General features: G+C 43.1%; 1 protein-coding gene across 4 annotated transcripts in view; it reads left to right on the top strand.

The window, feature by feature from the left end:
- The window catches only part of CALU (calumenin), a 72,739-nt gene that overhangs the window by 37,713 nt on the left and 12,666 nt on the right, over positions 1-22,360 (top strand). For 2 of the 4 annotated variants that reach the window (XM_029615338.1, XM_029615339.1), the window contains exons 2-4: positions 3,226-3,460; positions 8,662-8,855; positions 21,217-21,383. In XM_029615338.1, the coding sequence (XP_029471198.1) occupies positions 3,240-3,460; positions 8,662-8,855; positions 21,217-21,383 (582 nt within the window). In that variant the 5' untranslated portion in view covers positions 3,226-3,239. Of the gene's footprint in view, positions 1-3,225; positions 3,461-8,411; positions 8,606-8,661; positions 8,856-21,216; positions 21,384-22,360 lie in introns of all 4 variants that reach the window. The other 2 variants (XM_029615336.1, XM_029615337.1) reach the window with 1 other exon arrangement.

Raw genomic sequence — 22,360 nt, 5'->3', positions numbered from 1 at the left:
ATTGCTAGGAAGACAAGATATGTTAGAGGATAAAATCACCATATATAGTAATAGATAAGTTGATTACTGCTTAAGCTGACCACTACATGAGTAATGCGTGCCTTATGAATATATTTTTTATTAATATTGGAGAACATGGATATAGCGAACTGATTTGTTAAATTGCTTTACCTTCTATGGATAGATATATCAAAATAATCCTAGGAATGCAAGTGAATTTTAACTACATATGATCAGATCAACTTCCTCATTCTGGTTGGTAGCATGCGTCTCTGAGAGATCAAATTATCTGATTTGATAAAGGGAAGTGGAAACTGCAACCTGTCTTTAGTTTATTTCTCTCTCTTTTTTTTTTTTTTATTGAATTTCCATATATTACAATAGTATTCACTATTCAGAAAAATTCGACTTCATATACATTTTGAAACATTACAAGTAATTGTACTCATACTATTATAAAGAAATACAGTCCAAGACTATAATAAGAATATTGGGAGTCAAGAAATCAAAAAGAGAGCAGAACAAAAGAAAAATCTAACAATTAAATTGCTGCTATGGTATCCACACTCAGTTTCTTTTAATAGCCAACCTCTGAACAGAGATATTTATGAATGAGTGTCCAGAAAGAGACGTAGCTGTTCCGGTTGAGTGAATGTGTATCAAATTTTGATGTATAATCAAACATTTTGAAGGAAAGTGAAGATATTTAGCATTTCCAGGACCAGGAACATTTTTCTTCTTTCCTGGGTAAGTTTCGTAATATCAGGAAAGACACGGACTTGTTGCCCATAAAATTCTTGCTTTTGATTTCGGAAAGCTAATATAAATACAGAGTCTTTCTCTTGGAGATAAAAATAAACGTAACCAAGAGTGTGGCTCTAGTATCAATTTATTATTTCCTGTGACATTTCCAAAATTGCAGTCAGATAAACCAGAGATTCGTTCAATTGATTTTTGTAAATCATTCTTTCCCTCTTTACTGGACGGTATGTAAAATATTCTTGAAATCGCAGGAATAGCTTGCTCAGGAAATTTAAGAACGTTGACCAAATAACTTTTGAACAAGTCCCTTGGTGTAACCATACTTGACTTTGGAAAATTTAATATTCTTAAGTTTGCTCTCCTTAATTCATTTTCCACGACCTCCAATTTTTTATTATCCACATTCTCCAATTTAATCAAACTATTTTGAACTTCCTTCATCTTGTCAATTTTGACTTCCATTTCTTTTACGGATGTTTCAACAGCAATTATTTTCTTATCCATGCACTGCAATTTGTTCATACTTTCTTTAACCATAGAAGTCAACACGTTTATAGAATTGTTCATTGAGGTAAGGACATTCCAAATTTCCTCCAAGGTAATCTTAGGAGGTCTCTGTAAAGGTCGGTTACATATTACCTTTCTCTGATTCTCTGATTCCCGTCTGTCAGGCCTTTCCCTCCGTCATGGCTGAGGTGTTCCTCTCCCTTCGATCCCGTGGAGCTCTCAAACTCTGAGCTCACCGAAGATAGAGGTTCTCCTCTGCTCCTTCTCGGTTGGGAGATGAGGATGTAAGATGGCCATTGGGTCCCCATCTTAACTTTCAAAATACTGAGGAAGGTGGAGGGCACCGTAGTTGTGGTAGGCAGAAGCGTAGAGCCTAGGTGCCAGTATTTAGCTGAGGATGTTGGCCTATATGTAAGCATCGAAGCTTGGCTGAAAATGTACTTACATCTAGTTGTATACACCAAAGCGCAAATCAAACTTTACTTGGTCAAGTGTAGCATTTTAAGTTTTTATTTCACCACGGTAACTCCTTTCAGTGAACCACAGTATTGCGCTTTGGTGTATACATTAGATGTGTTAAGTGCATCTTTGCTCCTGTGTGATATTTGATCTTACATCTAGTAGGCCAGCATCTGGCTACTTAGATTATGTGCTTGGCTGTGGCTGAAAATTGGCCTGTTAAAGACTGAGCAGCTAGTGGAATTGTGAGCCAGCTGCTCGTGGACTTAGTTGCCAGTCTAAAAGTGCTTGCTCAAAAGGTAAGCATGCATGATATGCCTCAGCTTTTGACTAAAGAACTGCAATTGTTTCTCCTTTGGCTTTGTCTAGACTGGCTGGGGCTGCCATGGAGGCAGAGTTTGCAGTCTCTGGGGAAAGGAAATCCATAGCCACACTACCTTGAAATCTTTAGTAATTTTTAATGTTCCAAGTAGGAACAGTAATGTTTTCCAATTTCCCAAAATCTGTCTTGAAAGATAGTTTTCTATCTCAGGGCTGACCATCGCAGGTATGTACTGAGTTGAATGGTCGGCCCTGAGATTTTCTGTCAGGTCCACACATTCATGTAATTCTTCAAGAAGATGACTTGATAGTCCTCTTTTAGGTCCACAGTTGTATTAGGAGATAAGTACTTTATGCCATGACGTCAGCGATATGGACCCTGCCATTGGGTAATGGAATAAGAATTCCCCTGATGCAGGCACAAGTGTGTGCCAAAATGCTAAAGCGTCGGGAGACGGTAATTCTACAACTACTATAATGTGAAGCTGAGCGCCTCGACAGTGGGATATATATTTTCAAATTTGATTTGAGGATTTGGACTGCAAGTTGGTGCGTCTTGGAACATTGTCCATCCATCCTGAGGACTCTGGCGTTCTGCCATGAGGAGGAACAAAGGCTTGGAGAGTGGCCTAATGTTTTTTAGCTTGTTATATCGGTGAGCTCATTGGATGGACATTTGACTGTTCAGTTGACTGATACAAGTTAAGTATAAGTGCACATAACTTTCAATATAGATTTTGGGAAAACTTTACTGTTCCTACTTGGAATACTGAAGATTACTGAAGACTTCAAGATAGTGTGCCTATGGTCTTATTTTGTGTATTGAGAATCTTAGAAGGGTATTGATTAGATTCTGTGGTTGGTTATGATGATGTAAGCGTGATGTGTGGTGTTATGTGGTGAAGAGGTGTGTGAGTTGATTGAGTGGTGTGGTTTGTTTTAATAGGTTGTATATATCGATAAATGCTGTAAGGTTAGATGTATCTTTTGTGATGAATTAACTACATTGTATTTTTGATGAATAAATATATAAGGTGCTTGAGAAAAGTGCCTGTTTTGTTATAGCAGATTTTACCTAGACTTTACTGCTCTATTTTTATTTCTTTATTAGAGCAGAAATAACCCCAATTCTGCAGCGACTGAATTTCTCTCTTCTGTTTGCTTCTCCTCTCTCAGGGCTCACCTTGGTCATGGATTTGGGGCAGTTTCTCGTGTGGCTGTCCCTTTGTGCAGTTTGTGCCCTGAGCAAACCCACTGACAAGAAAGAGCGAGTGCACCACGACCCTCAGCTCAGCGATAAAGTTCATGAGGATGGCCAGAACTTTGAGTATGACCATGATGCCTTCCTTGGAGCTGAGGAGGCAAAAACCTTCGACCAGCTGACGCCCGAGGAGAGTAAGGAGAGGCTGGGGTAAGGTCACAGTGTCGGCAACCTCTCCGCTAGCCATCAGTGTTTGTTTATAGCCTGCTGGATTCTAGTGTCGCCAAAATATGCATCGGGAGGGGGGGGGGGGGGGGAGTTCATTGGATGCAGTAGGTGATGTTTGACATTATTTGCATACATCCTCATTTATTATTGTTTTAGACTTGTTTACACTATCAAGTTTAGCGGTACAAAAAAACATAGAAAATGACCAGAGCAAAAAAATAAAACAGCAAAAAAATAATTGTAAATAAATTAGCCCCACCCAAGGGCTATGGCAAACTGGGAAGAGGTAAAACCCCAGAAAACATGCAAGCAGGCTACAGCACAAAAGAAGTAATTTTCTAATAAAGAGTAAATTATTTCCTGCTGGTGTGCAGTTTTTAAAAGAGAGGTTTGTGTTGTGGGTTCTTCCCCTTAAGACCAGTTACAGAAGGACAAGGCCCGGTGGCAAGGGCTGCACACTGCCATGTGAGTTTGATTCTCGGGTCAGGTCTTCTCTTCCCTAGACTAGCTGGGGCTGCCACGGAGGCAGAGTTTGCAGCCTCTGGCCATTGCTCAGTGGTGACATCCTGTGGCCAGACCTAGGTCCACATCCACTGGGTTTCAGAGGGAGCCACGGTCTGTGGCCACTGGTTGAGGACCATTGCTGTGATGGCCGGGCTGAGTTGGAAGGGGGCTGTAAAAATAGGAGGGAAAGCCTGGGGTAGTTACAAATGTAGGTTTATGATGATGGATCTCAGCTCTGGTTGCAGTTGAAAAAGTATTAGAGCAGGAAGCTGAGCCCCCCCCCCAAAAAAACTCTCCGAAACCTAGTGACCAAAGAACCTGCCAGCCATGTTTTGGGAAACATTTTTTGTCTTTCCCTATTAAATTGCCTTTCACAGTTAGGGCTTTGAAAAACAAGAAATCTTATGAGTTTGTCTCCTTCCTGGACTAAAGAAAGACTTCTTATTTTAAAGATTTTTAAACCACCTAGTCTAGGGATGGCCAATTCCCATCCTTGAGAGCCATAAATGGGCCAGGTTTTCAGGATACTCAAAAGAATAAGCATGAGAGAGATTTGCATGCACTGCTTCCATTGTATGCAAGTTTATCTCGTGCATATTCACTGTGGATAGCCTGAAAACCTGGCCTGTTTATGGCTCTCAATGGCCGGCATTGGCCATCCCTGGCCTAGTCAAAGATTCAAGACAGTTTATAATATACAGTGGCTTGCAAAACTATTCGAACCCCCCCCCCCCCCCCCCCCCCCCCAAAAAAAAAAAAGGTCAGCAGATTTGAGTGGATTAGAAATGACACAGATTGTTCCAGACAGTGTTTATTGCAAACCAGTATCCTCTTAAAGTAAATTTTCAAAGTCACAATTCGTTATTTCTCTGCTGAAAAATGCTGCTTGCATAAGTATTCAGCCCCGAGCTGTCAAAAGCTCCAAGTTTACATAAAGTAAAGATATTGCCCTAACAACCGGCTTACAATAGGCCACTACCTGTGAATTTTTAAGAAAGGTCAGCTGTTCTAGATAAAAGACCCCTAATTCAGTACCATTGGTCAGACTGGGATTCTGAAGGAAAGCTGTGAAAATGAAGACCAAAGAGCATTCTAGACAAGGCCATCCCTCAAAACTCAATGTCAGAGCAAGGAGGAGACTTGTGAGGGAAGCCACAGAGAGGAGAACAATCACTTTGAAGGAGCTACAGCACTCGGTGGCTGACACTGGCGTGGAGGTGCACCAGTCAACCATATCAAGAGCCCTGCATACACCTGGCCTCCATGGGGCAGTGGCTAGAAAGAAGCCATTACTGAAGAAAACCACATCAAAGCACGTCTGGAGTTTGCCAGAAAGCATCAGTGTGACTCGGCTAAACTGTGGGATCAGTTTTGTGCTCAGATGAGACGAAAAAATGGAGCTTTTTGACAAATTCAAAACATTATTTGGGTGCAAACATAAAGCTGCCCATTCCTCAGCAAACACCATCCCTACTGTAAAGTATGGGGTGGCAGCATCATGTTGTGGGGATGCTTTTTCCCCAGTGGGGACTGGGCATCTTGTTAAAATCGAAGGACGGATGGAGACACTGCAAGACAACCTGCTTCAGACTACTAAAAATCTAAAACTTGGGAGAAATTTCATCTTTCAGCAGGACAGTGATCCTGAGCACAAGGCCAAAGCAACACAGGAGAGTGGCTGAACAACAAAAATGTTCCTTAATGGACAAATCAAATGTCCAGATCTCAATTCAATCAGGAATCTGTGGCACTATTTGAAAATTGCAGTCCATAAGCTGCATCCAACCAACCTGGGGCAAATCTGCCAGGAAGAAGGGGCAAAAATCCCTCCCAACAGTGTGCAAAGCTGGTGGAAACTTACCCCAACAGACTTAAAGCTGTTATTGCAGCAAAAGGTGGTTCTACCAAGTAGAAGTCTGAAAGGGTTAAATACTCATGCAGCGGCATTTAAACATTTTTTTTTTTTTAATTTTTACAAAAACAAAGAAATAACTTGACTTAGTACATTTTCAAAGAGCATGCTGGTATGCAATAAACATACTGTCTAGTCTGATCCAGTATGGCATATCTTGTATTCGTGTAAGAGTCATTTGTAATCCATAGAAATCTGCTGACGTTTTAGGGGGTGGAATACTTTTACAAACCACTATAAATTTACATAAGAAAAAAGCAAGCAAAAACCTACAGTATAACATAACTAAACAGTAAAAAGGGAGATCCAGTGGAGCTGAGCAGGACTAAAAGATTTCATTTCATTTAAGCTTCTTGTTAGTATGCAAAAAAGATCCCCTAAAGAGAGAACCAGCAGTTTTATAAAAAATCCATCATTTTATTTAATTTGTGGCAGCTGTAAGGTTACATCCCCATGTAAAGCCTCTCAGAATGGATTTAGGGTGGCAGCTAATCATGTGCTCTAGCCAGGAGCTGCCAAGACTGACAAACTGACAGCCCACGCTGCTGCCTTAATTTGAGTGATGTTAGCAGCTCTTGAGGTGGAAAAGCCGAGACGCGGGAAGAGACACCCCGCTTTCACTGGAGGGTTCAGGGTCACCTGCTGCGCTACCACCGAAATGACATCCCCCCCCCTCCGCTTGCTGTCACCTCCAATTGTTTTTCAGAGCTGTTTGGTTCCGCTTCTCCTCGCTGAAGCTGTCATGCGATAGATTGAAGTGCCCCATTTTTCACTGTAGAATTCAGTTCTTTCCTGTTCTGTTGCTTTGGTAAAGCCAGCACGGGGGGACTGGATCGCATGTCTAAAGGCACAAGAATGTATAACTGGGTATGTCTTTGCACATGTAGCGACCGAGCTGAGTAATCTCACATAATGTTCTTTCTTTCTCTCCTTTTCTCCTCTGTCTGCCTGTCCTTTGCTCTTCAGCTTTTGCATTGCTTTTTATAAAGACTTCCATGTACAAGCACACTGCTGCTGCTGAGAGGATCCAGAAACTGGATACCACAATGCCAGGCCTACTTCAGCCAAGAGCAAACATTTTAAAAGAGCTACCTTCTTCATGGTGTTCTGAGTTTGACCGATTTTAATGTGTACTGCATTGAAAAAAGAGGTGGGGTAGGAGAGATTGGAGCAATCCCAAAACTTGCAGGAAAGAATGGCAGAACAGGTGCCCCCCCCCCCCCCCCCCACCATGCTGTGCCTTATTTTAGAAACAGCATTGTGATCACTGCGGTGCCCTCACCCCTTCTGTTTGGCTACAAGGGTCATTGCTGTCACTGAGCGATGTCAGGGTGGGGGGGGTCAGAATTTCTAGTGGTTTGCATTTTTGGAAGTAATTTTCCGTTTCTTCTCGCCTGATGGTGAACAATGACTCTCTCTGGGACTCTCCAGGAGACCTTCATACGCTGCCAGCTGTTCTCCTCTTCCTCTCCACTCACCCTCGGGCACAGGGTTCATTCTGCTGCTGTTACTGGGTCTTTGCTTTGTTGCTTGGCTTCAGCTTGGAAGGACGCTTGGACTGAGTATCTTCTCCTTGTATGCCTTTACTGGTGCAACGTTTAAAAAGCACAAAATACAGACTAAAACTGTCCTGTTCTTAACAATCAGGAATTTAAAAAGACAAAACCCAAACTTGATTTTGTAAATAGCACTGCATTTGTCATTGATTTTAGTGCTAAGTAGAAGTTTAAGGCAGATGTAGAGTTTCCTCCACGTACATTGTCGTAAGGTTGCACCAGTGAACGCAAAGAATGCTTAGGAAAAGCACGACTGCTATAGGCAGGGAGGCTGCTATACGTGAAAAATAAAATTAGATTCCATTTCTTAAGACTAGAATTTCCAAAGTCATACATCTAAATCTTTCCTTCCCCAGATTTTACCAGGATTCAGCATTTAAATTATTTTTATCATCTTCCAACTTGAGGGCCTGCCTGACAGCTCTTATCAGGACGCTGTCATGTATGGCCTCTTATACCTTCTCCTACAGCTGTATTGAGAGAGTTGTCATTCAAGACTCCCGGTATGTCCACTCTTTTTCTCCCTGTCCCTTCCCATAGCCACGCCAAGTATCTGGGGGCTCTTCTTAATGACAAGTGGATGCAGCTTCCATATCAGGAGCAAGACTTTGCACTGTCCTTTCCATCTATGGGCTGTGAATACTGAGTCGGGAATGAAGCCCTAGTCTCCAATTTGACTTCTCCGTAGAGTGCTGAATTCCAGGCCCATCAGGCTGACCTAATCTGGCATGTGGCAGAGCGGTAATGGAGCCAAAGCTGATATATGAAAAATCTGAGCCATTAACTCATTTTTACATTCTCACAGCCAATCAGATTGATTTGACTACTTTTTTTTTTTTTTTTTGGGAAGAGTCCATAAAGCAGCCACCCTGCCTATAGGGAGAATACTCAAGCTCCAGTGGTTAGTAGTAGAGCTCTTTTTCTTTTAACCTTTTGCTGGATTTTTCTGCATTTTCTACAGAAAGATTGTAATTAAAATAGATGAAGACAAGGACGGGTTTGTAACTGTGGAGGAGCTGAGAGACTGGATAAAATTTGCCCAAAAGCGCTGGATTTATGAGGACGTAGAGCGCCAGTGGAAGGGGCACGACCTCAATGAGGACGGCCTCATCTCCTGGGAGGAGTATAGAAACGTCACCTACGGCTACATCTTAGGTAGGTCCCCGCTCTGCCTCCTCGGTGCCTTGAAATCTGCTGTTTTGTCTTTGTAGAATGATTGTAGATAAAATAGACGAGGATAAGGATGGGTTTGTGACGGAGGGGGAGCTGAAAGCCTGGATTAAGAAGGCCCAGAAGAAGTACATATATGACAATGTGGAGCGCCAGTGGCACGAGTTTGACTTGAATCAAGACGGCGTCATCTCCTGGGATGAGTACAGAAACGTGACCTATGGCACTTACTTGGGTAAGGGGGACAGTGATTGACTGACAGATTACAGTGCTTTCAAGTCAGCAGCACGTTATGTGACGGGGAGGGGAGATTGTGATGGCCTAGCCTGAGAACTGATCCAGGATAGTCAGTATCGCTCTTTTTAGCACAACAGAGAAGCTGCTGCTTGAATCTTTTCTGTTGGCCTCATCTGTTAAACTGGATTCTTAAGAGATGTGTATTTGAGACCACATGGGTCCTTTCTTTCTTATCCTTACCCTGTTCATCTGAATGAGTGGTCTGCCTAATCTTGAAAGGTCTTGTGGACAGGCCATGTGTGTTCGCGAGCTCAGGTACATCCTCCTCATTTCTGGAGAATTCTTATGTGGGTCCAGCGAATGGGGTTGCAACTCACAAAGAATCTATTTTCTTCCAGGGTCATTAAGGAAACTAATTCCAGTTTTCTAAGTAATGAATTACAATCAGGGATCATGTTTTTAGAAAACAATCCTGCACAGGAAACTAGATTTTTTTTTTTTTATAGATGCAGATTATTTTAAGTTACTTCTATCAAGTTCTCTATCTGCCGTTTCCCCTGTTTTTCTGCAAGTGCAGGAGAATTTGGTTGGAGACAGGCCAAGGCTGAACTACAGCTTTCTTCCATTTTGTGCCATGGCAAAAGTCTTCTGAAATGAGGTTCCTGAGGAACTGGGGATTTATTGCGATGACACATTAAGTTTTATAGCTCAAGAAGATGTCAACCTTTTTTGATGCTACAGAACTAGATTGCATTGTAGGAGATGGTATCTTTCAAAAAATAATATAATACAGCTATGATAAACCCTTTACCAGCTTCCATATTCATCTAGTGCAAACTTATGGTGATGCTTCATTTGTAGAGCTTAATGTTAAATGTAACTTTGGGACAGTTGGCAGTGTGCCAGCAGATGTTTATCATGAATTATAGTATAGAAATTTTAGTTTGCTGTGAAATACTGACAAATTCTATTTCTTTTTTTCATATTTGTGAATTGCATTGGATACACCCACCTTGAAGCAATTTACAGCAATACAATTTATAACAGGTTTATTATCAAAGTATTCTTTAAACTGATGAGTGGGAAGAGCTGGCATGTGTAGGACTTGGTTTTTGGGTACTTGCCAGGTTCTTATGGCCTGGATTGGCCACTGTTGGAAACAGGATGCTGGGCTTGATGGACCCTTGGTCTGACCCAGTATGGCACTTTCTTATGTTCTTAACTGAGTGAAGCTCTAATGATATCATATCCTGGAAACAAAATAAGTGTGTGTTGCAGAAAGGTCTGCCTTCTATTCCTTGACCACATTTAAAGCAGGATGACTCACTCATAGGCTGTTTGACATTAGTTAGGGATGCACCCCATACCTTACTGCTACATACGGTTATGACAGCAAATGGTCACCTCGACATATGTCTAAGTGTACTTTGCTTACCACTGCTTGAGACAAGACGCTGAGCTATCTGGATTTTTGGACTAACCTAGATTGGAAAATCATTTGTTTCAATTCATCAAGAAAAAAAACTAAGCCAAACTTAACTTCAGAATAGTGACAGTGTGGTCTTTCCCAATTAGTTACAGCATGTCATGCAGACATGAAACAGCTTTGCAAACTTCGTGGTCAATAGTCATAAACCCACTGAATTGGTAAGGTAGTTGGGTAAATGTACCCAATTAACTTTACATATGACTGAATATACGGCTAAATCTGTTTACAATTTGAGCGGGAGTTTAAGCCTACCATTTATGTGACCAGGGTTGCCCAGCTAAATGTATCTAATGTTGAATATTTTACTAACTGGCTAAATTTGAAAGCTAGCTCCAGGAATGCCTTTGACCTGGTCTCTCTTTTTTTTTACCAAGCTAAATGTGCACAGCTTGTGACTTTTTAATTGAACAGAGTTGGCTGATTAAAAGAGCCAGACTCTTATGCTGGTAGATTTGCCTGCTTGAAACCAGATTTTTAGCTGAGTGAAACTTTTCAATATTCACTCATGGGTGTTCCTGTAAATGCCCTCCCTGTTTCTTGCCCTTGTACATGTGGACATTTGCTCCTCAGCAGTCCCTACTCTTCCTTTGCATATTGTTGGGATGTTTGCTCATGTTCCTGCAAACAGTAGTTTGGGTTGTCATCTCATCCAGGTTGATCAGTCCTGCTCCTTTAAAAAAATATATATATATGTATAGGACTATACTTTTGTGCGCACAGTGGAGCAAAATCAGGACTGAATCAGCATTTTTGGGTTGATCTGGGTGAGGAGGTAGCAACCCTAACTGGCTTCTTTTAAAGTAATGTAGCATTAAGATACTACAGGGAGCATTTTGCCTCATGGTTGCATTATGCCAGTTGAGCACTGTAAAGGCAAAAGACTGAGTTCACTGTATACCAGAGAAGTGCGGTAATTTTTAGGGAAAGTGTGACCTATGGGTTCCTAACTGCTACTATAATATGGGCAATTGTTGATTTCATCACACCTAGTGACCTATCAATCATATTGTAACTTTAATTGATTCTTCCTCTGCCAATATAATGAAAAAGGACAAGCAAAAAGTGGGAGAGGCTGGTCAAGTAGCAAATGCAGGGCACTACCATGCCAAAGGCTTGGCTTTGCTTCTCAGGTTAGGTCTTCTGCTTCTTGGGCTGGATGCCATGGAGGCAGTATTCATCCCTGGGGGCAAGCAGTCAGTCATTGCACAACAGAAATATATTTATAGTAATTTCTAACCCACCCAATTACCAGACATCTGATCTGGGTAGCTTACAAGTTTACATACCCATAAAAAGGCAAAACAGCATAAAAACAGATACAAACACTAGCAGCTCAACCAAAGGTTTCACCTGCTTATGAAAAACCATATGGTCCGGTAAGTGTCGAATGTCCACAAGGAGACTATTCCATAAAGACTGCACCACCCAAGAGAAGGCCCCTTTTCCTAGTTTCCTGTGATCTAATTTTAATTACTCCAGGAACAGATAATCGAGCCCCCCTCAGAACTCAGCAACCAAGATGGAAGACACCAAGCCACTCACTTTCATATACTCTTGCCTTTCCCCATAGATTGTGCAATGAGGCAAAGATAATACTTAAATCTAGTTCTTTGGCTACCTGGAAGCCAGCACAGGGACTTCAGCACGGGGGTAATATGATCCCTGAGAGGGAACCTTGTAAGCAAGCGGGTAGCCGCATTCAGGACTAGTTGCAATTCCCTCAGATGGCAATTAGGCAAGCCAGCATATAGGGCATTGCAATAGTCCAAAGCAGAGAAGAAAAATGCCTGAACTACAGCTCTGAAATCAACCCCGTCTAAATGTCACAATTTGTGAAGCTTAAAGAAGCCAGTTCGTACTATTGCCCGTAGCTGTTCCCGAAATGAAAAGTCTAAATTAATTAATACTCCAAGATTCTTACAGGCTGAATTGGGACTGTCAAATCATCAAAAAATAGATGGTTTTAAAAGCCTTTCCTCAAACCAGGGAAAGGGAATGGTTAATAAAATGGAAAATGTCATAATGCCTCTGTATCGCTCCATGGTGAGACTGCACCTTGAATACTGTGTACAGTTCTGGTCACTGCATCTGAAAAAAAAAATAGTTGCGATGGAGAAGGTACAGAGAGGCAACCAAAATAAAGAGGATGGAACAGCTTCCCTATGAGGAAAGGCTGAAGAAGTTAGGGCTGTTCAGCTTGGAGAAGAGACGACTGAGGGGGGATATGATAGAGGTCTTTAAAATCATGAGAGGTCTAGAATGGGTAGATGTGAATCGGTTATTATTCTTTCAGATCATGGAGTGCCCCCTAGTCATTCTATTAAGTTAGCATGTAGCACATTTAAGACTAATCGAAGGAAATTCTGTTTCACTCAATGCACAATTAAGCTATGGAATTTGTTGCCAGAGGAAGTGCACAGTTAGTGTAGCTGGGTTAATAAAAAGGTTTGGATAAGTTCTTGGAGGAGAAGTCCATTAACTGCTATTAATCAAATTGACTTAGGGAATGGCCTCTGCTATTACTGGCATCAGTAGCATGGGATCTTCATGGTGTTTGGGTTCTTGCCAGGTTCTTGTGGCCTGGTTTGCCCTCTGTTGGAAACAGGATGCTGGGCTTGATGGACCCTTGGTCGTCTGACCCAGTATGGCAATTTATGTTCTTAACCCCTAGAGATTTGCCGAGTGATTGGATTTCGTGCTTTTACAGTTCCAGGGTATTGTATGGCGCACCAGTGCATAGCCCTTGGCCCTGATGACTCTCACTGTGATGAATGTGCTGGATGTGTTGGGAGGGGATTTATTTGTAGAATTTATAAAGCACTTATCAACCATTCCTAGACAACTAACCATTTTTACATACAAGATCATCTACATTAGATCACTTAGTAGTAAAATAAAATGTAAAATCCCCAGGTAGATGCGAGTGAAAGCTCTTGGTGCCAGATCCCAGTCCTGTTTCTGATTGAACTAGAAGCCCAAAGGAGCAGAAGGAAACTGCTTATGTTCTTAAGAACACGAAGAATTTTTAAGGGGCACCATTTCTTTTAATACAAATCTATGTAAAATTGCATATTTAGGATACAGAAATCCAAGATTCGTGTACTGTTTGGAAGTGGCAAGAATTGGCAGTCACCGTGCTGAAGTGAGAGGACGCTTGTAGCTGAGGCTCTCACTCCCCCAGAACTGAAATCTGATAACATCCTAAGCACTTCTTACCCAATCTGTGCCCAGATGTCGAGGTGCCTTCCAAGTTACTGCCTGATATGTGAGCGGAAAGGACGGTCAAGCTGCTGAAATCTGGCAACAAAAATTCACGGGGTGGAAGAGTGCAGGCGGAGGAGCAGGCCTCGGATGACACGTGGCTCGCGCTGACAACCCCTATAGATATGCCAAAGCAGCTTCAGATTATGTTCAACTATCTCTTTAAAAATTACTTCGACAATTAACAAAGTTTGCGGCCATAGTGGAGAAGGTAGCAGAGTTTGTGGCATCTGTGTAGGAGAATGCAGAGCGGCTGGAGTCGGAGATGCAAATGGAGGAACTAGAGGTCTCTGTGACTGAGGCGTGGCGCAAGATGGTCTTTACGGAGGCAACAGACAAAATCGACGACTTAGAAAACCAGGGCTGCCGCTGCAGCATCAGGGAGATGGTGCTCGGTGTTGGGGCTGTTGGAGGTGCTCGATTTATCAGCAAGTGAGGGCCACATTAGGCTGGAGCTTGCTCATAGCGCTTTTGGCACCAAAACTGGGCCCGGGCGGGCGGCCTTGTACTGTCCTAATGCAAGCCCCATGCCTTTCCAGATGCTAACAGAATTATGGAGGCCCCATGATCAAATGTGAGATCCTTTATAAAAACTGTAAAGTCATGTTCTTCCAGGATTTCTCAGTGGCTCTGCAAAAGAGGGCCAGTTTTGCTGCAGTAAAAAAAACCCAAAACACTGCAGCACTGTGGACGTTCGTACACCGTCCAGTATCCTGTGCATGTAAAGGTCGTCTTCCCTAATAAACCCAAGATTTTTGAATCGCTGGTAGAAGCCCAGCGCCATTTGGGACAGCCTGGGGAGGAACAACAGAGTCAGAAGCAAGGCTGTGCTGGAAATGCAGCTGAGAGACGATCACTAAGAAATGCCTAAAAGGGTGCGATTATATTACTGGGTAGCGGGAGCTGAGCAGACTCTGAAGAGCTCTCATTGTTTTACTGGTTTGGGGGTGATCTCCTGGGGGTTTTCTTTTCTGCTGCCTCCCCCCCCCCCCCCCCATTATATGGTGCAGTTGGTCAGTGGGGGGGGGGGGGTGGGGGAGGATCGGGGCGAGCTTTTCAGCGGCCCTGGCCTTTGTGTTTGTCCTATTGTACTTATTCTGATCACGTTGAACTGTGTAGCATGTAAACATATACGTTCAAAAATTTAAGTTGCTTTTCCAACAAAGAGGAAATGGCAGCATGAACGTGGCAACGCGCGAGCCTGGAGGAATTGGAGATGGTCGGTGCCAGATTGGAGAACTTGGCAGGCAGAAACAGACGGAGCAAATAAATACAGGGGGGGCACGGCATCGGTAGGCCTTGCTGCTAGCGTCCTGGTATAGGCTGTCTCGGTTGTGTGGGTGGGAGACTGTATAGCGTTATGTATTTTTTGCACACTGTCTGCTTGTATACTTAACATGGTCAGGGCTTAAATATTTGGTTTATAACAATGGAGCTAAAGACACCCACGTTGGTTGCATAAGCGGCCCTGCTTCCCGGGGAGTTTACAAAGTAGTGGGGGGTGGGGATGAGGCTGGATATTAAAGGGCAGGGGCCTGGGGGGAGGGGTCAAAGTGGCTGGAAGAGTAATGTTTGAGGGTTTGTTTCAGAATTAGGTGCAGTGCGTTGGGGGGTATTCACTGGGGGAGGGAAGGATGTGTATGGGGGGGAGGTATTAGGAAGGTTAAAAGAGGGAATGGATCAGTCTGGAGGGAGGTGGCAGAACTCTGGCCTTGAGAGTACTGTCCGGGGGGGGGGGGGGGGGGGTCTGTCATCCCTAAACCCTGAATGGATATGGGGTTAGGAGAGAGGGTCTGTTTTGGGGTTTTTAAAATGTTCTCACAGCAGAAAAGGAGAGGACATTTACTACTAAGGCTGAATGCTCAAGACGGGGCACCTGGTGCTGTAGAAATCTCAGGTTGATCAGACCTGTTGGTACCCGACTTTTGAGAGTGACTAATTAAAAAATTGGCTTGGAGTCCTGGAATGGCCATGGTGTTCCTTCCCCATCAAGCAAAAGTGCATTTCTCACTTCCTAAAGCAGTGCTCAACACAGCTCTGCTACAGAAACGCATATAACTGACACAGAAGAACCTGAAAAGCTTGAGAGATTATGTGGAGCAGGTCTTTTACAAATCCTACAACACCAAGAGCCATGGGGTCTGCATACTGATACATAAAGCCCTCCCGTTCAAGGTTCACAGTTTAGAAGGGCCCTGAAAGGCAGATATGTGTCTATTAAGAGTTCTTTATACGAACAGTGCATTGTAGTGGCTAGCGTGTGTGGGCCTAATAAACAGCAGCACGCCTTCTAGCTACACATTAGGGTAGAACTGGCTGGCTTTTTTCCTCCCTTGGTAGTGACAGTGCGTGACTGGAAAGCCTGACTCAAACCCACGAGGGGGTGGGATGGGGTCGGAATCCAACAGAGGGCTCAGTGCCTTCATACAAGGGGCGGATCTGGTCGACTTCCAGACGTCTGGAGGAATAGCTATCCAACAAGCAGAGACTACCCTTAATTTTCTATGGTGCATAACCCGCAGGCCGATGCGATAGTTGTGCGTAGAAAGCGGCCCTTCGATGTTGAGCGCCTGTTTTCCTAATGTGCGCCCAGCCACCTCTCCTGGGCGCACAATGCATTATTTAAATGAGGGGTTGTGCTAAAAAGGAGGCACTAGGGAAAATTATGCTTCCCTAGCGCTGCCTCAGCTTCAGGCGCCCAGAAGAGGTGGCTGTCAGCGTGGGGTTGGGAAAACAGATGCTTAGTACGAGCGTCTGATTTTTCTCCTGCCACCGGTACAATATATACACACAAAATACCTTTCACCAGACTTTTTTCCCCCCAAGACTTTTTTTTTTTTAACCTGAATTTGCTTTCTGTGATCCCTCCTGCTTAGTATTGTGACAGTGCTAATAGGAGGAATCAGAGAAAGCAGGATTGTTTTTTGGGTTTTTTTTCTATGACCCTTGTGTGTGTGGAATACCTTTACGCTAGCCTCGGTCTGGCATAAAATTTGCCGCGTTGCAATGGGCTCATTGGCCACGCTGGAAATTGTTTGAATTGTGGGTATTAGCTAACAGCCTCATCGAAGTGGAATCTACATGTGATGAGCACTATTAGCTACGCGGTGGTTTAGACGCACTAATCCCCATATTGCATCAGGGGTAATGGACGCCCATCCAAAACATGCGTTCAGTCGCATGTTAAGGCGTGTGCTAGCTGCAGCGCATGGTATTGCATTGGCCTGTTAGTCGGATAAACTTTTTTTCTGTGTGCCAAAAGTTTGCTAAGTAGGGTGCTGGGAGTCAGACCCATAGCCCTATCGCGATGGATATCATGCAGACACTACCGGGGAATCGTTCATGGTAGCTTAACAGATCTGTTTTGGGGTGGGAGGGTTTTGAGGAAATACACACAAATGCCGAAAGTTATCCAGTAATCCTATGGGAGGTTTATGAAGACTGTCCTTCAAGGCAGGATAATAAGTTACTCTAAAAAAAAAAATGTGGGAGGCCAGGGAGAAGTCATTGAACAGTTGGATCAGCTTCACAAGCAGGGGTGTTCTAGAAGAGTATGGAGACAATTTATGGATAGGAGGTGAGATCTGGAACTGCTTCAGACGGATCAGATTGAGAAATCCATGCACTTTACATTCCAGAAATTCTATGAACATGGGAACAAGGCGGGAAAGCTGTTGTCTAACTTGTTGAGGAAAAAGGTTTAAGCTTTATTATTGCTTATATACCGTTGTCTCAGCATAGCCTTCACAGCGGTTAACATAATAAAATACAATAAAAGAAATTACAAACAATTAAAATAACAAAAGATAAAATTTAAAAGATATAAAGACATACTAAAAATATCAGAAGCCATAAATATTAAACCAATAAATACTAAAAGCATAAAACATACTTCCAGTATTTAAGGATAAAAACACAAAGCTACCTGTGATTGTACAGTTACATGCATATTTATTTCTCATTTCCACTGTAAGCCGCATGGAATAGCCAAGTTTTAAGCTCTGCTTTAAATTTATTTTTTTCCTGTTGCATTCTTAATTGGGATGGTAATGAATTCCACAGCTTTGATCCTGCGATTAGATAGTGCCCCCTCTCGTATTTGACTAAGGTGTGCAGATTTAATAGAAGGACTTGATAAGACCTTTGTTAGCAGATCTAAGGCTTCTTTGTGGTACATGCAATTGACGAGCGGCATTAAGCCACTCTGTTCTTTCACCATAAATTATAGTATGTATTATACATGCTGCCTTATAATGTATTCTAAAATGCACAGGCAACCAATGTAATTCTATCAAGGTTGGCGTAGTGTGCTCAAACTTCTTTTTTCCTGTCAGGATCCGAGCTGCGGCATTTTGAAAAACCTGTAAAGGTCTTATCGTAGGCTGAGGTAGACCAAGCATTAAAGCGTTACAATAGTCAAGATTAGCAAATAACAGAGCTTGAAGCACTGATCTAAAATCAGAGGGTTCTAACAAGGCAAGGGGCATGCTCATTACCAAAGTTAGTTAGAGCTGCAAATGGGGGCCTGTCTAGCAACCTAAAAGTAATTGACACTTTGCTCTTACTGTGCGGATCTATATGCAGGCAGGGAGCTGTATACGCAAGAGGAGATCCTAGATTACTTAGGTAAAGTGACACTGCCTGGGATATCAGAGCAGCAGCAAGTGCATAAGGGTGCCAGTTACACTAGAAGAGATGGACAGGGTGGTCATGCTTCTTCCAAAGGGCAAGAGTCCGGGTCCAGATGGATTCCTGCTTGATTTTAATAAGTCCTTTTTTTTTATGGATCTTGCCCTTCCCCTAGCAAGCTTGTTCAAATATTTGCAGTAGGATCTGTCCTGCCAGAATAAAATGACAGATGCCACCATAGTACTAATTCACAAGACGGGTTGGGAGGAGGAAGAACCCAGGTTCGTACAGACCAATCTCATTACTCAAATAAGGTGCTGCGGCTGGAGGGGATTATCTCTCAGCTTGTACAAGAGGTCCAGACGGGATTTGTAAAAGGGCACCTTTCTCGGGCAGATACTAGAAGGGCCTTTCATATTATCTCTATGGCTAGTAGGAGTAAGGTCCAGGGCCTATTGTTGTCCCTGGATGTCGAGAAGGCCTTTAACAAAGTGTACTGGTCTTTTCTGTTTGAGTTGCTAAGTAAACTTAACATGGACCTGGAGTTTGTGGGCTAGATCAGGGCATTGTACTTGCATCCCATGGCCAGCTTCTCACTAATGAATATCAGATGCATTTTTTATGAGGCAGGGGTGCTCTTTATCCCCATTGTTTAGCCTGTCCTTGGAGGTGTTGGCACAGGTTATTTGGTCGGATACAGAGATCGTAGAGTTCGGGATTAACGGCAGGAGACACAAGATATCGCTGTACCCGGACGATGTGCTGCTATATATTACAGAAATAAAAAATTGGCTCCTAGAGTTTTGTCTGTTGAGGGATATGGTAGGATTTCCAGCTCCACAGTTATCAAAAATCAAAGCTGTTCTTCCCTGGGGGGGACAACAGCATGCTCATTGCTGTCATGTATGCACCGGGGATAGAACAGTTCCCCTATGAGGAAAGACTGAATAGGTTAGGGCTGTTTAGCTTGGAGAAGAGACAGCTGATGGGGATATGATACAGGTCTTTAAGAACATAAGAGGTCTTGAACAAGTAGATGTGAATCGGTTATTTACACTTTCGGATAATTGAAGGACAAGGGAGCATTCCATGAAGTTAGCAAGTAGCACATTTAAGACTAATCGGGGAAAAAATTATTTTTCACTCCACGCAAAATTAAGCTCTGGAATTCGTTGCCTGAGGATGTGGTTAGTGCAGTTAGTGTAGCTGGTTTCAAAAAAGGTTTGGATAAGTTCTTAGAGGAGAAGTCCACTAACTGCTATTAATCAAGTTTACTTAGGCTATTAATTGCATCAGTAACATGGGATCTTCTTGGTGTTTGAGTACTTGCCAGGTTCTTGTGGCCTGGTTTGGCCTCTGTTGGAAACAGGATGCTGGGCTTGATGGACCCTTGGTCTGACCCAGTATGGCATGTTCTTATTGCATGGCGCCCCCAGGAGGGGCGCCTGGGGACATGTTAGGAAAGCAGGTGCTGACTGTTCAGCGCACAATTATTGCATTGGCCCCTTCATTAGAACTGTCTAAAAAATGGAAAGTGGGTACTTCAAAGTAAGTAGTTCATCACATTACTACTTTAATCAAAAAACTATTAGATTTAAAAAAAAAAATGTATCTTTCATGCAATATCTGGTACATGGCATTACTTACTCAGAAGAGAGGTAAACAATGTTTATCATGAATAATTGAACTTATATATCCAAAAATTATTTCTATTCAGTTGTCCCGTGCAAGGACAGCATATATCGATGTTAACTCAGTGTATTGTTCCTGTATTACTTAATTGGAAAGAACATATCGCATATTAAGAACATTAAAATCCACATGGGCAAAAATAATTTTAGTATTGCAAGAGTTACAACTCTACATGTCCAAAATCAGTATGTTAATTACACTGCGGCAGCACTTATAATAAAGCATGCCGTATTAAGTAAACTACTTACTAATTTAGTGATAAATGTTAGAACTCTTAAATATGTATTTTACCCACTTCCCCTAATGAATGAAAAATATAAAGCTAACCTGCCAATCAATCATAGCTGTATACGTGGCATTCATTTAACCATTTCGTCATGCCTTATTCTAAATATCGAAACAAAAAATGATTAACTTAATTCTTAATTATGAAAAAAGATGCCAAATTTCATTGATTCATGTGCCGGAGTACAACATCTACAACTTATACTTGCATTTGTTTTTAATAAAAGTTTCCCTTCACTATATGCAACTGGTCTCATCTTGTCACTGTTGCTTCCAGATCTCTGGTGGGACCCCACTTTGTGTATTTTGTCCAATTCTGGAAACTATGTGTACAAAAGGGCATCGATGAGGCTGAGGCAGTTCAATAGATCCACCAAAATTCATGCCTTACCTGGAGAAACTAAGGAGCTTAAGATGTACTCTCTAAAAGAAGTGAGGGAAAAGGGAGATATGATACAGATTCAGTGAAGGCCTCAGTAAGATACCAGAAAGAAGCTTTTTCCATAGCATTAAAAGGTATAAAGGCAAGAGGTTGTCATATGAAGATGACAGGAGGGAGCTTGAAAGGGAATGCAAGGAAATATATTTTCCCTGAGAGCATGGTGGATACCTGGAACAGGCTTCCAACAAAGCGGCAGAATTCAAGCATGAGTGGGGTGACAGTGTGGCCTTAATGGGCCAGTGATCAAATAGATTCTCTGACAGCATAGCCGACAGGTACAGGCGGACCAAGTGGTTCTTACCTGGTGACATCTTGGTTTCCATGCAGGAAGATTCTGCCAAAAGGGGAGGACTCCACTTTCTAAAGTTTGTGGAGTTGTATTACAAAGACAGGACTAGGACACATGGGATGCTGCCAGCATAGTTCATGCAGGCTCCCTTTGTTCAGGGAATGAGAGCTTCTTGAAGGGGGGGGGGGGGCGGCAGTGTTTTTAAATGGGTTTTCTTCCATTGTGGTGGTGTATGTAACCATTAATCTTTTTTTGTTTTTTGTCCCGCACAGATGACCCTGACCCTGATGATGGCTTTAACTATAAGCAGATGATGATGAGAGATGAGCGGAGGTTCAAAATGGCTGACAAGGACGGGGACCAGATTGCTACAAAGGAAGAATTTACAGCTTTCCTACACCCAGAGGAGTTTGAATACATGAAGGATATTGTGGTCCTGGTAGGTTTTGTAGAGACAAGACCTGAGGGTCAGTCTAGCACTATCTTCATACTCTGCAAAGCAAATATCCGTGCTCTGCCACAAACATAAAGAAATTTCGGCCTCACTAGGGCAAACTTGTAGTTGGTGGTAGTGAAGGGAGCGTATATGCAGAGTGCACCATTAACCCTTTCTGCTTTAAATGCTGAAATGTGTGATTGTGCCACATATGGAGTTTTTTGCTAGGGAGGGGCTGGAATGTGTAGTGGGTTAGGCAGCAGGAAGAAGGCATGGTTAAAGACAGAAGTAGTTGGGCAGGTAGACTTGGTGGGGAAGGGGTGACTTGAAGTAATGGTTTTTCCCGTAGATAAGCAGGGATGAATTAGCCCTGCTGTCTGGGATGTCCTCTGAGTGGCCAGGTGGCGGAGCTTCTCCAAGAACACTGTTTTAGACTGTGTGCGCCTGCGTGTGGTTTCCCACGTGGCTCCCATCTTGCTGCAGTCTTTTCTTCCGTGCTGCAGGTCGCATGCGGAGCGCTTCTCCTCCTAAAAAAAACCCAAAAGACTAAAAAGCTGAAAAATGCCGCAGCCACCTGGCTTTGTTTGCCAGTGCGGCAAAATCATGTCTCTGACCGATGACCACCTCCAATGTTACCTTTGCCTCAGTCCGGACCACAATCTAATGGCATGCAGGGACTGCAGCCGCATGTCTCCCAGGGCCGAAGCCAATGGGCCGCAAAGAACACACAGCTCAGAGGCAGCATTGGGGGTTTTACGCCCTCATCACTGAATTGGCCCAGTCATCTCCCAGACCTAGCCGGGACCATCCATCATCTAAACCTAAAAGGGCTGCCTTGGTGGGTCCTTCAGGTGACCCTGGGGTCCAGCCGAAGCCCCACCCATGCCACACCAGTGCATAGAGCATTGGGAGATGCGCTGCCTCTGCCTCAGAGGGCACCAGCGCCGGTTGGCTCCGGCACCCGTATGCACCCCATCAGA

This window comes from Rhinatrema bivittatum, chromosome 9, assembly GCF_901001135.1.
Source record: "Rhinatrema bivittatum chromosome 9, aRhiBiv1.1, whole genome shotgun sequence".
In the NCBI taxonomy this organism is placed as follows: Eukaryota; Metazoa; Chordata; class Amphibia; order Gymnophiona; family Rhinatrematidae; genus Rhinatrema; species Rhinatrema bivittatum.
This window is presented reverse-complemented; position numbering and strand designations above follow the sequence as displayed.